Here is a 13,016-nt window from a genome sequence, read left to right as displayed (position 1 = left end):
CAAGAAGACAATGCTCACCACAGAACATTTTAACAAGACAGCCCACAATGTGCTTCTGGGAAAGGACGGACAAAAATGCAAATAACTTGATCGCACAACATACTCCCCTGAGGTACAGTACAGTTAACCATCCCTTCCTGAGTCCAGGGAGGGGAAATGTAAACAGACTTGCGCTGTAGCTTGCAGCATTTTGTTGTTGGATATAGAGAGTTTCACTGTAACTTATTTGCAGAAGAGATATTACAGTAGACTACCACACACACACACACACACACACACACACACACACTGTAAGACCGTATGAGAGAGGGAAGAGAAGAGTGAGAGAGAGCCACAGAAAGTCAATGAGAGACACACAGAGAGACGGCCTACTTCCTGGCTGTGATTAAACTCTATGGTTACACGTGATCTGCAGCCACACTGCGCCCAGAGCTGGTTTACAGTACCATCACATAACACAAGTTGACCGCACTCTCATAATCCTGGCCAGAATCAAGACGTCCATCACCACACGTATAACACACTGTACTCTGTGAAAGAATGACCCATCTGTAAACAAACACATCTGCGGTTCTCAATTGAGTTGACAGTGATGCATTTAATTTTTTATGATAGAAGATGTTAGATCTGTGTTGGTGCTTTTTAACTTTAACCGACAGCTCAGCAGCAAATACTCAAGTCCTACTTAAGTCACAAAGTATCTGACATTGGACTGACTTGTAACAACGTCTTTGTCTTCAGACCCGACTCTTTAACTTTTACTAATGACAATAAGAGCCATTCAAAAGATTAGTCAGGCTTCTTCCAGCGGAGAGCTTTTATATTTTTACAACCGTCCCTTTATCCTCAAACTCCTCGCAGCACGCACCCCACAGCCACAGATGTGTGACGCTGAGTAAAAACACAACAAACCAAGCTGTGTCAGCCCCAAACCAGTTTTGATTGCATCTGGGGGTGAAAAAAGAGAAGTTGTCTGTAGAATGAAGTCTAAGAGTATTTCCTGGTGCAATAAATTTCATAATGTCGTGATGAAATTACTCATTTGTCCACAGAGATTCAGGTGATTCTGAAAACAATGTGAAAATGAGATTGGGGAAGTGTTGCATCAAAATTCAACTATTGAATTTAAACACTAGCATGAATTTTGGCCTCAATAACCACAACAATATTTCTTGGATTGATTAACTTCCTCACTGTCATCGTAGCAACAACGCTGCACCGCCAAAAAGCGGCGATGAATGCCACAATTAGCTTTGGCCACGGCCTACGTTTGCTCTGCAAAAGCCTGTTATGCTATTAGCTTGTATTATCCGACTGGAGGCCTGTGGACTCTTTCTCTCCCTAACTCAGCCCTGCTGTCACAGTGCAGGAGAATTACAGCCGCCGTCAGCTCCAGCTAACCAAATTAGCACTTGTTATGCAACCTGCTTGACTTGGCTCCCAGGTCTGGTGCTTCAACCCTGCACAGCTTTCATTAAGGTTTGCACACAGGACGGCCCTGCTGACTGCTACAAGCCTGACTGTACATATGTGTGTTTTTTTTTTTCTTGCACTTTAAAAAAAAAAAAAAAAAAAAAAAAGCAGTTTTGCTTCCTTTGTGAGATGATCAAATGCCCGAAATTCCTTCTTGTTATATGTATTTACTACACAAAAGCCCAGAGAGTCTAAAGACAGAGAGAGAAAACTCAATCAAATGAGATTCCTGAAATGATCTGTAACATCACAGCAGCATGGTGGCATATAAAATTCCCTGTTGTTGACCTCTGACCTGTGAATTTGCATCATGGATGAACAGAAACTGTGCCATCTTAATGCTTCCTGTGCAAATGAGTCACTGATTCTAGCAGTGTCCCTACAGCCTGTTCTGTAGAATACTACACCACTAGACTACACACAGCAGAATCCCTCTCACTGACTGTTTACAATCCATGACTTGCCTTATACGTCCAAACCATGACATCACATCCTGTTTCTGTGCTGAGTGCGGGGCACTAAAACCTATTAGCTACCCCGGATCATATTAGCTTTCAGATTGTGCGGTCTATTTGTGTTGTGGTCCTTTCTTCCTCTTGGTTGAGTCTCTGAATAGAAGAGGATCCTGTTGCACTTTTTCAGGCAGTTTCATTCATAGAAATAAAACAGATAGAACAGATACCGTTTACAGCAAGACCACTGAAAGACATGTCTGGCTGCTACACATCAGGCAAGCCACTGAGTGCACAGAGCATTTTGCAAATGCTAGCTGGGGCTCTACCCGCAAGTGTAACGCCACCGTGGCTGCTGTCTGAAGAAAAGATGAAAACTTGAATCAACTGTTAGCTGGTGTAAAATGGGACTCTGGTAGATTTTATATTTGTGGTTCTGTCACAAAACCGTGGAGACAAAAAACAGCAAAATTTTTATTTACAAAATAAAACTGTACATGATGCATGATGCTGCTGCTTAATTCTTAGTCTTCACATTCCTACAAATGCACATTCTTCTATTACTAATACATATTACTTACGGCAACTGATGTGTGAATGTGTCACACGAGTAAAGTATGGTAGGCATCAGATGGTACATGTGCAAACATTATGTGTGTGTGTGTGTGTGTGTGTGTGTGTGGTGCTGGGTAATTAGAGCACTTGGCCTCAGGAGGATCAGACTTGGAAGACAACTGTCTCTGCTACGTGACAGAAGGCCAGGTGGCAGTGTGTGTCTGTGTCTGACATAAACAAACACTGTGGAGTAGACAAACGCTCACACATCTGCACACACTCAACACCAGGAAAATGTACAGATGACCCACTGTTGAGTAGAATTAAACTGGGACAATGTGAGGGTAAAGTACTCATCCTCTGAAGGCATGAAAAGGTTTGTTCCTTCATATGTGGAGGACACCAGCTGTTGGATTACGTGAATCCAAGCTTACCAAGAAATGTTCATCACGTTTGTTTGGTTGCACTCTTCACAGTGCCGATGCTGTCTAACTTCATTGCTGCAGTAAATGTTTACATCCCTATCACCTGGTTAGCGTGCGCTTCTTTTACTGCATACCGACAGCCAAATGAAACAGCATCAGACCTAAGGACATTCCGTCTATCCAATTCAGTCATTAAACGTTAAAATATTAAGGCATGGATTCGATGATCATGGTTTAAAAAGTGCATATGTATTTCATTAGCTTGGATTTACTTGGTGGAAAACCTGCTATAGAGAACTGCACAGTCAAGCCTCTGCCCTTCCTCCTCCTCCTCCTCCTCCTCCTCCTCCTCCTCCTCTCCTCCTCCTCCTCCTCCTCCTCCTCCTCCTCCTGCTGCTGCTGCTGCTGCTGCTGCTGCTGCTGCTGCTGCTGCTGTTGTCATTGGTCAGGGCATTTATTTGAGCCCTCACGTGGTTTAGTGAATTCAAGCGACTAAGGATCCCACACTGGGCAAACTGCCAATCTCATGTTAAGATCTTGTTCTTAAGTACATTCCTGCACTCTTGCTGCAGCACTTACACATAAGGTACTTTTGGCATTGAAACAGTATTGAGGCACACTGGCATATGAGCAGGCAAATTGCTGCCATTGTACAATAAAGCAGAGGTAACCGAATGATTAAAAAAGCAGTGACAAAGTAGAAACAGATCCAGTTTGATCCTTGAACATAGAAAACAAGCATGCACACCTTCGAGCATCTAAGAGAAAAAATAAGAGCCAAACAGATTACAGAAAAGGGGGGATACACAGAGATCCTGGCAACCTGGTGTGTGTGTGTTGCAATCCTTTTCAAAGTTCACTTTGGGGTGCAGGGAAGAGCAAATAAGCTTGAAAGAGCCAAAAAATCATGAGTCCAGCCCTCAAAGATAACATATCCCGAGGGGTCCGATGGCACCTGGCACGTAGGCAAATTTACAGGTTCTTTATAGTAACATACCAGCACATCAGCAAACACAGGCAAACCAACACAACAGCAAATAAAGACAAATTCTTGTAACTGCACTGACAAATACCTACCCAACTGTTAGACAATAAGGTTTAAGATGAGCCGTATTTCTTTTCAGCATAAACTTGTGCAACTCTTTAAGAAACAGCTCTGAAAGCTCATTCAATGCCATGCTACTATTATGAACACACATAATTATCATAGAAGCACACAAACACTAAGTGGTCAATATGCAATGAATGCTCAATGGTACAAATAATATACAAGTCTTGTTTTGTAAATTGGCTGTTAAAAGCATGCATGTTAAGCTTTTAAACAGACACAACACAATGCAAAGCACTGATCCTCAACACTGAAGCAATAACATGTATTTGTTGCTGTAAATTTACATGCATCTTAAAATGTATGTAATTTGTTGAAGCGAGATTTTTTATTGTGTGGACATTTTAATATGATTAATTAATTAACTTATTTATTTATTAAATATTTTTGTCTTGCCACCTCTCGTACTGTATTTTCTCCTTGACATATTTTGTTTAACCTGATTTTATTCCCACTGGTATTGCTGTGAGTGAGATTATGATCTAGAAATAATACATTAGTTTAAATCATTTCCACATTTTCAAGGATCAGTTTTACTTTATTTTTTCTATTACAGCACGATTAAACATACCTCTCTTCACCTCATTGCCTTGGGCTGATCGATAAACTGCCAAGATAACAAGAGTAAACGGGAACAAGATCGGACACTGGTCGATTTTCTCTTCAAAATATAAGCAAGAAAAAGAAAAAAGACTACGAAAGTAACAAAATTAACACTGGAGAATCGTGTCGTATGGATGTTGGACTTGAATATACTAGTTGTTTGGCTACAGCTACGATTTTCTTTGTAAAACACGTAAATGGGGTTATCTCAGTAAATAGTCCTCTGATACTGCACTTGATTTGGATAGTGTTTGACAGCTTCAAAACAACAACATGCTATATGACAGTTCATTGGAAAACGTGCATCTGTAGCTAAATGTGGTAATCCACACACAAAATACAACCTATCAAAGAAAATGTCATTAAATACAAAAAGTGTGTTTATTTTGAAACACCACACCGGAACTGTATGGCTATAGCTGTTTCGCTTGACGGTTGAGTCGGTTGAGGAAGTCCGAGCGATATCAACCGGGAATAACTCTAAATTTTTCTCCGCAAAACTACAATAAGTTCAATTCAGTCACACAAACACCTCCAAAAATCAACCAAAGCTTAAATTTACGGGTCGTGAAATTTTACTTCGACAACAACAAAACACAAACGCAGGCTAACGTCGGGTCTCACGGTTCACATAAACTCGCAGTTGTCGCTTGTGTGGATCAGGAAGGGGGTTTTAACAGCTAACTGTTAAAGTTAAACAAGCAAAGTCCGGTTTGGGATATTTGAGCAGTAATCACACAATGTTTGAACGCGTTTAAACACGTAAGCGTTTACTTTTTTCACCAAACACTTGAGACCCGGCTGTGGATTTGCCAGATAACCGGCGTAAAGTAGCGTTTTTTATCCGTCTAGCTAACGATAATTTCGTCTGAAAACAGTACTGATAGCTGTCAGTCAATTCCACCGACATGTCTTCACCCAACAACAGTTCATTAAAGAGGCTAAAACACCGTGGACACTGACTGATAACCTGCACGATAAACACCGGTCGATTCTAACATTATTTCCCGGACTCAACTAGTTCACCCAATAATATATTTTCATAACACCATTCAAATTTCATAACGGTAATGTCGCGGCGCTATTAACAAGGCAAAATGCACCATAAAGTACGATAACCTCGGTATAAACCGGTACAGACACTTTACAGGAATATTATATGGTTTATTATTTTTATTGGGGGGTGGGGGGATTCGAAGGAGTGTGGGGGTGGGGGGTGGTGGGGGGGGGGGGAGTTGTGAGAGGGCGGGGGTGGGGGGTTAGTCAGGAGAATAACAGGAAACTTACCTGAGAGTTGAGAGGGCATGGACGCGTGCTGGGCGAGATGTGTCTCCCGGTGATGTCGGTGCGGTGTCGGTCAGCGGGACGGAGCGGCAGCAGTGTCCAGGGCCGAAGCCGCCATGTTCCTGTGGCTCAGAGGCTCCTCGGCTGTTTATCTTTACCCCTCTCCCCTCCCCTCCCCTCCCCTCCCCTCCCCTCCCCTCCCTCTCCACCACCACCTCCACTCATCTCATTACCACACTGCAGAACTGGGTGTCTCTGGCAGCTCTCTGACCTCAGCACAAATTAAACCTAATGCATATATATTTTTTTAATTTTATGTTTTTGTGGAACAATTAGAAATAAAATCAATTACCTTTGGGCCACATTTTTGTGTGCCACTTGGTTTTGTCATGAAAGCTTTAGGTTTAATATTTTATATTAAGCCTTACAGCCTTTTGATTAAATAAAAAAATTAAACAAAAGATAATATAATATTCTATTATTATCTTTTGTGAGAGAATGTTCACTTTATATTCGGTGTAATTTACAGTGATCTTAATGTGAGATCTCAGCAGTAACTATATTGACTGATTAGTGATTTAAAATGAAAGTCTTAAAATAAATTTTGTTTGATTAGTTTATCACAATTTGATCAACAGAAATTCTGAAAATGACCAATATCACTGTAACATACATATGGCTGTGTGCTCCATATATTCCACTTATGTCTTTTAGCACTTCTCTGTGTTACTGCAGCACTGATGTTTGTTGTAAACTTTTCAGCCTGTTGTGTCCTTCCATTGAGGTGCATGATTCATGCACTGTAATTCTTCACAATAAGTGATGACGTTGATTTCAGTCACCACTCAGCCCCAGGGCGAGCACTTTGTGTAGAAAAACCTGAAGACGTGGAGAAAGCTCCACATTTGGCTGTGAGAAAAGTCCCCAAACAGACTGCATCCATTCTGTTAGTCAAAATGAAAACTGATCAGACTCACTGAGGGGTTGGCCAGAGGTCAAAGGTTCAAACAAAAGACCTAGATCTTATTATTACTCATCAGAATGTGGGATCATCATGCTGATTTAACTGAGATTATATTCAGCTGTTCAAAGCTCTTTTTAAGTGGTGAAGTATTCACGTTTTATACTTGATACATAAAAATCACCATAAGATGTCCCCTCAAGGATGATCTAATAATTATCACAAATACACTCCATCATGGTCAGAAATATAAAACAGCAACTCATTCAGTATTTAGTATTTTCTAATATATCTTTTCCAACACACATTCACAGTCTTTACAAGTATTATTTTAAACAAGTTTCTGAAGAAAAAAGAAAATCAAAAATATTTGTAATGTTTGAGCAAAGTATGATAATTTATAATTGAAATAATCACCCAATATAATAAATTAGCAGATGCTGCCCCCTAGTGACCAACTGAAAGTTTGTGCAGAATTTGTGGTACAAAGTTCACAGAGACTGAGGACAGAGACTAAATCAAAACAAAGTTAAAAGAAAAAGGCGACAGCTGAAAAAAACTTATAAGGTGGTCTGGATAGAAATATATATTTCATCATCTGTCACAGTCAACAGTCTCTGAGAGCACATCAGATTGGATACTCTCAGCCTAATTATTTATCCTGCTGACCTTCCTTTACCCAGTGCTTCCCATACAGGTGGGCCTTCATCCCCCAAAAGATACACATGTAAAACCTGTCCTGAGATAGGCTGAATAAACACCAGTGATGAGAAGGTGCCAACAACAACATAACAAGCAACAATTAACTGACAGGCAAATGCTTTGAGACCAGTGGCCCTCAGGGCTTTATACCTACAATATGCAAATTCAGTGATATACTCTACTATGTATGCGGTATATACTCCTGATAAAACATTATGTCTGTTCATTAAGTTTCACAGCCTACCACCTCTTAAATGTTTTACCCAGTTAAGCTGTGTTTCTAAAGGACATTGGACATCAGTTGACAAAATCCTCCAGTGCCCACAGAAATCAAAATGGAATCCAAAGAGGAGGAAGAGAATGGGGAAAAAGACAGGGTTATGTACCAAACTCCGTTGATAAAATGGTTATTTCATTATGGATTGTCAGGTTTAGGGCCTTGGCTGGAGTTAGAATCTGCTATTGTGGCAAAGGCAACAGAATCTGTTTTCAGTGATCAAAAGAAAAGAACCCCTCTAGAAGCAATAAGACAAGGAAGTTAAGCCATTTAACTTTGCCAGATGAGGGCACTGTGGCACATCAATCACACTGTAGGATGTGGCTAATCTTCCTTTCATTTTAGCCTAGTTAAACTTTGACACAGGCTGCAGCTCAGTCCTGCTGTTGGTCTTGTTTTGTGTACTCAAAGTCAAGAAAAACCTCCACCACCATCCCTGATTTTCCATGATTATGTCTGTCAATCAGCAGACCTGAGTCATTTCGGCACAAAGATTTTGCTGAAGGGTTCTGAAAAATTCTGAATCACTGAACCAGATGAATTTTCATCATCCTGGCCAAATACTCAATCAGAGTCCATTTCATCATGGTCGTGGTGGACATCACAGATTACTCTTCCACTTGGTGTTCTGTAAGGTCTCATCAACTGTAGAGAAAAAAAAAAAAATTCTAATTTGCATAACAGCACATTCAGCGGTTATCATTGTCCTTGACCTGATTTGGTTGAGGTTCTCACAATAGTTTTTGCAGTTGTTGAAGACAGGACATACCCAAGATAATCTTTCCTTCCTTCTCCAGTTTCTTTAAGTGATGGACCAGGTTCACGTTAGCCGCTTGGTGCAAGTGTTCAGGAGTGTCCTGGAAGACAAGCAGTCAAAATCATTTTTTCCGTGACTCAAATAACAGAGCAAAGTACATGGCTTTGATCGCTTCTGTGAGCAAAGATGGGTGGCTGCTCCCACTGGCGTGAACGCCACTAGACTCCCAAATCTGGTTAAGGTGTACACACAGGGTTCGGTCCTGACCTTATAGACGATCTTTACGAGCTCCATGGAGGAGAAAGGCTTTCCTGCTCCATCCTGAATGGCCGCCAGGATCTGCTGCTCTCGTTGGTGCCGGTGGCTGATGTAGTGTCTGATCTTAGAGCCAGCATCCTGAACCACGGGGCCGTGACCTGCACCGGGAACAGCAGCGGAGCAAGATTTTTTTTTAATGAACGAGGCATCAGACTGATTAATTTAAAATGTCAATTTAAAGTGTAAACCATGTATAATCATTTCATTTTCAAATCAATTCACTTTATTAAACAAAGTAATTGTAGAGGATTGTTTGTGTGTTTGACTGTAACTGATAGGAAGCAGATCTTAACACACTGACAGAGAAAATTAGCTGCTGGTTAAGAAGGAAGAGGTAAAAATCAGAGATGTTCCGATACCGATTCCAATATGTGAACTTGTGTAGCTGCTACAATACCCCTGCTTAAAAAAAATGTACCAGCTGTGTACTACTAACCCTGTATGGATGTGATATGACTGCTGTCATTGTTGTATGGCATGGCTCAGGTTAAACCCTTTGTAAAACATAAACAGATACATGAAAATCATAGAATCTTTCTTGTAATATCTAATTTCACTCATATCATTCAAAAAAAGAATAAATGTAGGAATAATAGACAAATTTTCCTAAGACTTAGTGCTGCCCCTCCACATTAGAGCCTTGCACACTGTACGTGTTGCCTGTTAGCTGCTGGGACTTTCCAGTTTACTTTTGTAGCCAAATTGCTGACATTTTGCTAACGGCTAACGTTACACTGTTTACAAGAAATCAATTCCTCTTCGCAATTTCCTGTTTCCTACTGGTTTAGAGCTGCAAAGAACTGATTTTTGAGAAAACTGCTGTTATAGCTGAATGTGAAACTAAATACTTGTTAATAAATGACATGGTATTGAATTAATACATAGACTTAAAAAAAACAGTATAACTGAAATGAACTAAAAGTTGATCAACAGAGAATGTATTGACAAAACTGACTAATCGCTTGGATCATTTATCATGAAAAAATACCAGATAATCACTGGTTGCATTGTCACAAATGTGAGGATTAGAGCTTTTTTTTTTTTTATTACATTTTATAGCAAAATGAATCAATGAATTAAAAAAAAAAGATCAATAAACAATAACAATAATGATTATTATAATCGTCATCATCATTATTGCAGCTCTAAAACTAATTTTAAGCATTTTCAACGAAACCATGAGAATCGATATTAAAGGGATGAAAAACATGAAATATGAGGAGTGAGTTTCTGACTGGAAGGTCGCTGGGTCAATCCGCAGGACCGGTGAGAAAAATCTTGGTGGGGAATGTGAAAGAGCAGCACTGGCCCCTCCCTTATTGTTCCCTCACCACTGAGGTGCCCTTGAGCAAGGCAATTAACCCCCACCTGCCCCAGTGCGGGTGCTGGCCCCTCAGTACCACCACTGAGGTGCCCTTGGCCCTCAACTCCCAAGAGACAGACTATGATTGTACTGGCCCTCAGAGAAGCTTCCCTGGGTAAAAGAAAAGGGTTTAAAAAGAAAAAATAAATTAGCGCACCACACATCCCAGCACGCGCTCACTCACCAGGGTAGATGAGGTCGGCCTTAGAGTCCAGCAGGATCTTCAGAGATTTCATGTAGTCGTAGAGATCCTCAAACACGGCCGTGCCCTCGCCCAGGATGCAGTCTCCGGAGAAGAGCGCCTGCTCCTCCTCCAGCAGCAGGGCCATGTGGTCATCGGTGTGACCCGGGGTGAACAACACTCTGGGGAGCGGAACAGGATCATTTATCTTTTCAAAATATCTTCAACATACTCATACATTATCACTTTCCTCTTTTAATATGGTATTTTATTAAATTATATATTCAACTTGCATTTAAACAGAACTGACTTGAGTGTAGCACCCTCTGTCTGGACGACATCTCCATCTTTTAGGTAAGAATAGCTCTTGTCCCCGGCTGTGTCAGTTGCTTTGCGGAAGCGAGGCAGTTTGCTGACTCGCACCTCAGAACCTGCAGGAGGGAAAACAGAATAATATTGGGCCGAAATGTAGTAATGAACGGTAACATTTTTTAAACTGGGTTAAATAGCCCAGGGGTCATTGAACATGTTCCACACAGTCAGTCCTCACCAGTGATGTCCCTGCAGATGTCTTCCACTCCTCCCGTGTGGTCGTGATGCCAGTGTGTGACGATGATCTCCTGGATGCTGGTGTTGAACTGTGACAGTGCCTGTTTCAGACTGCTGATGTATTCAGGCACAGCAGGTTCTCCGGTGTCTATCAGCACCCGTCTGCAAAAAAATCACACATTATATATTTAAATACGCGAGGCTTTAAAAGTGGCTATCTATATCCAATGTTCACCAGCTCTACTCATTTATTAACTATTAAAAATTTCTAACTTTACCTTATTTTTTTGACTTTGCATTTACATTTAACCCATACTCTATAGAACTGAGTTTTTTGTTTTGTTTTGGGGTTTCAGTATCTTTGTGTTATGTAGTTAGTATTCTTTCACAAGTCAAGGTATGAATATATTATTTTATGACAGAATAAAACCAAACTTTTACTCTAGGGCAATTCACAGAGTGCCAATGTTAGAATCGTGTTTTTAACTTCAGTCAAATACTTTTAAAAAGTACCCCAAATTATTGATATCTATAATATTGAGTATATGCCGTAATAATAAGTAGGCCCTGGCTATTCAGTATACATTGTCAATCTTGGTTTATAGGATATGTATTTCAGCCTACAAGAAAGGAAACACTGAATATAGAAGATATTGAAGGGGATTTGGCGTGACGTTTTTTTTCCGTGGGCAAACGAAGCATGCTCTTGGTTAGCAAGACATTACGCTGACTACGTTTCCAAATACGTACAGTCTGAAACAGAAAACATGTTGTAGCAGACATGGTAACCGCTAATGTTGGCTTGACTAGTGTCACCTTTCCCCGGTGCCAACAAGATAAGTGTTGGTCCCCTGCAGAGTCATCGGTCCCGGGTTACAGCCCAAAACCCGGACGACTCGGGCGGACAGCTGCTCTATCCGAGGAATGATTGCACTCATAGCTGGAGCCGATGTGACGTTAGCTACAGAGTAACAGGACAAAACACACTGACACACAAGTTCACCAAAACCTCGTCAAACAGGATATATACAGGAAACTGTATGTGATCAATGTTTACTTCCTGTATGTCCCAAAGGAGCCTTCAAAATAAAAGTCTCGTTTCTTTCATACTAGTAGTAGGGGTTTTGTTTGTATTTTATCTGTCTCTATTTGACGCTGTATACATCACCCTCTACTGTTTTGTTAATTCTCATGTTATTCTAGGCCTAGTAGCAGTTCCCTTTTATCTGTGATGTCCATTTGCCTTATTATGTCTGGATTCTTTTACCAATTCAATATTATATATGTTATATATGTTTTTTTCAGTGTAAATCTGCAGCTCCCAACCTCTCTCTGTTACATTCCTGTGTACAATAAAAATGATTTTTAATTAAAATGATTCCATCTATCTGTCTATTACTGATTGCCTGGGCCAAACCCTTTATAAAAGCCTTCTCACACTTGACTACAAACCCTCTTGCATACATTACTTTCACATTAGTGCCATATTAATTTTCTGTACAAATGCTTTTTCACAATTAAATAAAGAAATGTATGCAGTTAGTGCTGCCACAAAAGCATACCCCAGTCAGGCTGATATTTACTAAATGTCGGTAGGATGAACCAAACACTAGGTGGGGCCATTGTCCAGTCTGATAATGGCTCAGTCACCCCCTCACCTAATCAGTGACACTGTGGCACTTGAAAATATTAAACAGTCCTGGTTTATCAGCGTTTCACAGTTTGAGAATTTTATTACTTGGTAATGATTATGAAGCTTGTCAGCTCCTCACAGTTCAGTGTCAAATATCAAAGCTATCTGGCTTAATGACTGTTGTTATTGCCCTCATTAATCCCAAAGTTTAAATGGGCGTTTTTATTACACCTCAAACTGAGGGAACCAAAATCATTAGAAGACGTTTAACCACGTAAAACTACCAACCGAATGGCTGCTGCTCTGTATCTGATCCTGACCTCTGACCTGCCTGGGGGGGGTTAATGAAATAGCACATAATAAAGACATATTAAT

The 13,016-nt window shown here is 40.5% G+C and overlaps 2 protein-coding genes across 5 annotated transcripts in view; both read right to left on the bottom strand.

Moving 5' to 3' along the window:
• The window catches only part of LOC130179363 (nuclear receptor coactivator 2-like), a 51,156-nt gene extending 45,117 nt beyond the window's left edge, over positions 1-6,039 (bottom strand). For all 4 annotated transcript variants that reach the window (XM_056392285.1, XM_056392290.1, XM_056392288.1 and 1 more), the window contains exon 1: positions 5,904-6,039. The gene's annotated coding sequence lies outside the window, so the exon portion shown is untranslated. The remainder of the gene's footprint in view (positions 1-5,903) is intronic.
• A 956-nt stretch (positions 6,040-6,995) lies between these two features.
• Positions 6,996-12,508, bottom strand: lactb2 (lactamase, beta 2). The gene is made up of 7 exons (XM_056392456.1): positions 11,825-12,508; positions 11,010-11,170; positions 10,770-10,890; positions 10,463-10,641; positions 8,865-9,013; positions 8,610-8,697; positions 6,996-8,485 (listed from the first exon to the last, which is right to left on the bottom strand). The coding sequence occupies exons 1-7, from the start codon at positions 11,944-11,946 to the stop codon at positions 8,442-8,444; spliced, it is 864 nt and encodes a 287-aa protein (XP_056248431.1). The 5' UTR covers positions 11,947-12,508; the 3' UTR covers positions 6,996-8,441.
• Between the last annotated feature and the right edge of the window lie 508 nt (positions 12,509-13,016).

This window comes from Seriola aureovittata, chromosome 12, assembly GCF_021018895.1.
Source record: "Seriola aureovittata isolate HTS-2021-v1 ecotype China chromosome 12, ASM2101889v1, whole genome shotgun sequence".
Classification (NCBI taxonomy): domain Eukaryota; kingdom Metazoa; phylum Chordata; class Actinopteri; order Carangiformes; family Carangidae; genus Seriola; species Seriola aureovittata.
The sequence above is the reverse complement of the archived record's forward strand: the minus strand, read 5'-3'. Positions and strand labels throughout refer to the sequence as shown.